The following is a 3787-nucleotide window of genomic DNA, read 5'->3' as shown; positions in this document are numbered from 1 at the left end:
GTCGGCTACTGGCAACTGCTGGCCAACAGATTGTAATACCGGGGGGAGAGCCTCGCCAGCGGCTCGCCCTGCTGGGGCTGAATGCATGGACGGCGGGGAGTTGGAACGTGCTGTTTGCACGTGACCGTCAGGGGTAACGGCCCTGGCTTGTTCCGCTCTTCTGGTAGTGACAACCATGTTTAGTTATCTAGTTCTGAAGTGCGTTTTGTGGATCTTTGGTAGGAGAATGAAAATAGAAGTTTATAGTTTCCCACAGACGACGCCAATGTACCGTAGGGATCTATAAGCCCACTATGTTCCCTTCAGGGATGAGTCACTATATGGATAATACCCTTAGCAGAGGTACAGACCAAGCTAAGAGGTACTTTGCCCAGTATAAGCAAACAATCAACAATCGTAAGTAAGCGACAATATGACTCAAAGTAAATGGGCAGAACAACGATACATAAGATACCTTCATGATGTGCCCAAGGGGGCTATTTATAGGGGAAACGGTGTGGGTTGGTGAGGAGGGAGTCAACCCTCCTTGGGATTTACTCTCATGGTGGTAGTGTTTGGCGTGGCAGGCGCTGCTGTTGTAGCAGCGCTGCGCCTTCTGTGCCTGGCGATGTCAGCGTCGGGCAAAGGGACAGTTTCCCTTTAAGGTGCCTGTGACAGTCGCCTTTGGGGGGTTAAGGTCCCAAGATGGGACATTTTGGTGCTTACCCTTGGACGTGTCGCAGCATTGGGGGATGAGAGGATCCACGTCAGCCCTTAGGGCTGATATGGGTTAGAGCCTCGAGTTAGGCCGCTTAGTAGTTGGGCCATCCAGAACAGTAGGTCCCGTGACAACAAAACAAATTGAAAGCGGTAAGTAGCAATGATAGAGAAAAATGTTATAAAAATGTAATTAATGTAAAATTAATGTGACTTCTTTTTATAAGTTTAAATTTTAAATTTATTAGAACATGCGATGTGGTTATAAATTTGATCTTATTTTTTCATTTTATTAATCAGAAAAATATTTTTGCAGTTAATGCAGATAAATTATTTGCATTTATTTTTAAAATGACGTCGTTTTGAGATTGAAAGATTAAAAAATTATAATTAAAAATATTATAATAACCCTGAAATAAATTAAAATTATAAAAATATCATGATTTTCGCTCCAAAATGGTGTTGTATTGGGCTTACTGTAAATAACTTATTTGCAGTAACTGCAGAAAAAACGAAACCTTTATTATATATAATTAAATGTTATGGAATTTTATAATTGAATTAAATGGTGACCTTCACTGTTTTTAAATTGAATTAATTCTAAAATAAAAAAAAACTTATGACATGTTCGGTTAATGGTAAAAATGGGAGATCATTGCCCCACTTAAATACGCAGGGTAAGATGACTCTCCTCTATGTGAAAACTATATGTAGTTTGCATTTCGATCATGGGTCTTATAAAACGGGATTTGCATTCATCATTTAAGATGATCACAAAAAGTTTCTTACACACAATTTTTTGTGGGATCCGTATGTTATAAAGAAAAAAAAATTACGGCACGCAAAACGAATCTCTATAACATAATACATTCTACAACATAACTCTTATGAAACCCTTTATAAATTTAAGTGAGTAGTTATTTTTTCTCTGATTATCAATTTTTGTTTATAATTGGAACAACTATGAATAGAACGGATTATTTTTTTTTGGGTGCTACGATACGATAGCACTTAAGTCGTGCTCTTCTTTGCCAAATAAATAAGAAAAATTTAATCACATTTGAATCCAGATGATTTTGGATAATTCTCTTTGAATCCTCGTTTTGTTTCATTTTTTGGAAATGGGTATTTTGATTATGACATTTCTGAACTTATTATACATATCACCTACCTCTTTATCGCCTAGCTATAAAGTCTCCTTGTGGTCATTCTTAATTTCTTGGCTACAATATACAGTACTACTTTCTATTTTCTTCTCTGATTGAAAAACATTGTGGTTATTATTATTGCCTAAAGTTCCATGGCTGAAGAAGTCAAGCATCATAACATGGTGAAGGTCATAGATCAGTGTCAAGTTAGTCCTCCTTCATCTTCTGTTCCTTCCACCTCCATTCCTCTTTCTTTCCTTGACATCCCTTGGCTTTCCTGCACTTTAATAAAAAAGATTTTCTTCTATGAGTTCCCTTATTCTACACAGCACTTCCTCCAAACAGTGGTTCCTATTCTCAAACACTCTCTTTCACTCACTCTCCAACGCTTCTTCCCCTTGGCTGCTAATGTGGCTTTCACTCGCAAACCCCACACTCCTCACATACTCTACTCCGAAGGTGACTTTGTCTCCTTCACCGTCGCAGAATCCACAGCAGATTTCACCAGCCTCGTAGTATCTGATTCCCCAAGAGATGTTAGAGATGCTTATCCACTTGTTCCCGTCCATCCTTCATCACGTACCTTAGAAGATGGCACATTGTTGCTACAAACCATGGCCATTCAGGTCACGGTTTTTGCCAACTCTGGATTCAGCATTTGCCTCAGTTTCAGACACGAAATTGCGGATGGTAGAGCTTTTGATCATTTCATGAAATTTTGGGCCACTGTTTGTAGGTCAAAAGGGGACTTCACTTCACTCGAAGGCTCTCTTCCTATGCCGTTGCACAAAAGGGACATAATTGAAGATCCAAAAGGGCTCAAGCCCATTTTCTTGGAGACGAAGTGGAATTTGCCACGGGAAAGCATAGAACACACGAGCCTTGTCCATGATGCTCCTAGCGACGACATGGTGCGTCATAGATTTATATTAAGCCGTAACCAACTTGAGAAACTAAAGAAATGGATCGCTTTCAAATGTCAAAGTATAGGTGTAGAGACATTGCACTTATCAACTTTCGTTGTGACATGTTCTTTGGTTTGGGTTTGTATTGTAAAATCAGAAGACACCAACATCGACAATGTTCCCAATAATAATGATGATTATTATTGCTGCTTGGGTTTTGCAGCAGATTGCCGTAACTTTCCCGAGTTTTCAATTCCATCATACTTTGGAAACTGCTTGAGCGCTGGCCTTGCGGCACTTATGAGGAGTAAGCTATTGGGAGAAAATGGAATTTTTGAGGCAGCGAGTGCTATTGGAAACAAAGTTAGAGATGTGCAGGGTGATCCTATGAAAGGGGTTGAAGCGTTTGGGTTAGCTAAGGAAAAAGTAGCGTTGAACGTGGAGCGTGTGTTTAAAATCGCAGGATCACCAAAGATTTATGCGTATGAGACTGACTTTGGATGGGGAAAGCCCAAGTTATATGAAATTCTTCATGCAGATGATGGTGAAACAATCTGTCTTTCTGATTGTAGGGACGAAGAAGGTGGCGTTGAAGTTGGGGTAGCATTCAAAGGAATTCAAATGAAGAAATTTAATGCCATCTTGGAAGACCAACTTAGAAATATTGCTATTCCTTATTCTGCCGTCAATTCCGCATGAATTGCACATCATAAGCTAGCTCCAATGTTTCTAGCTAGGGGTGTGTGATGAGTTCAGAGTCTTCAGACCATGCATGTAATAATAAGTTAAAAAGTTTTTAATTTCTATTCGTGAGTTATGGCCATGTAATAATAAGAAGTTTTTAATTTGATCAGTGTGTGAGTTATGTTCATGTAATAATAAGTTCTCCCTATAATTTTTCTTAGAATCATGTATCTTTTATGGTTATTTTTTTATTATTTACCCCCAATAATATTTTCCATGCAGTACACCTTCAAATTTTGTTAAAACTTAAATTAAACTATCAATTTTACCTTTATAAAATAAATAATTGTAGAG

The 3787-nt window shown here is 38.5% G+C and overlaps 1 protein-coding gene across 1 annotated transcript; it reads left to right on the top strand.

Moving 5' to 3' along the window:
* Positions 1–1996: 1996 nt before the first annotated feature.
* Positions 1997–3448, top strand: LOC133298106 (coumaroyl-CoA:anthocyanidin 3-O-glucoside-6''-O-coumaroyltransferase 1-like). The gene has a single exon (XM_061497340.1). It carries the CDS (start codon positions 1997–1999, stop codon positions 3446–3448), a length of 1452 nt encoding a protein of 483 aa, XP_061353324.1.
* Positions 3449–3787: the final 339 nt, after the last annotated feature.

The sequence above is a fragment of the Gastrolobium bilobum genome, unplaced genomic scaffold (genome assembly GCF_033153095.1).
Source record: "Gastrolobium bilobum isolate Gb01-03AN ecotype WA unplaced genomic scaffold, APGP_CSIRO_Gbil_v1 utg7053, whole genome shotgun sequence".
Taxonomy (NCBI): domain Eukaryota; kingdom Viridiplantae; phylum Streptophyta; class Magnoliopsida; order Fabales; family Fabaceae; genus Gastrolobium; species Gastrolobium bilobum.
The sequence above is the reverse complement of the archived record's forward strand: the minus strand, read 5'-3'. Positions and strand labels throughout refer to the sequence as shown.

Excerpts from the sequence above, each read along its gene's own strand:
- LOC133298106 (XM_061497340.1), top strand. The coding sequence starts at position 1,997 with ATGGCTGAAGAAGTCAAGCATCATAACATGGTGAAGGTCATAGATCAG.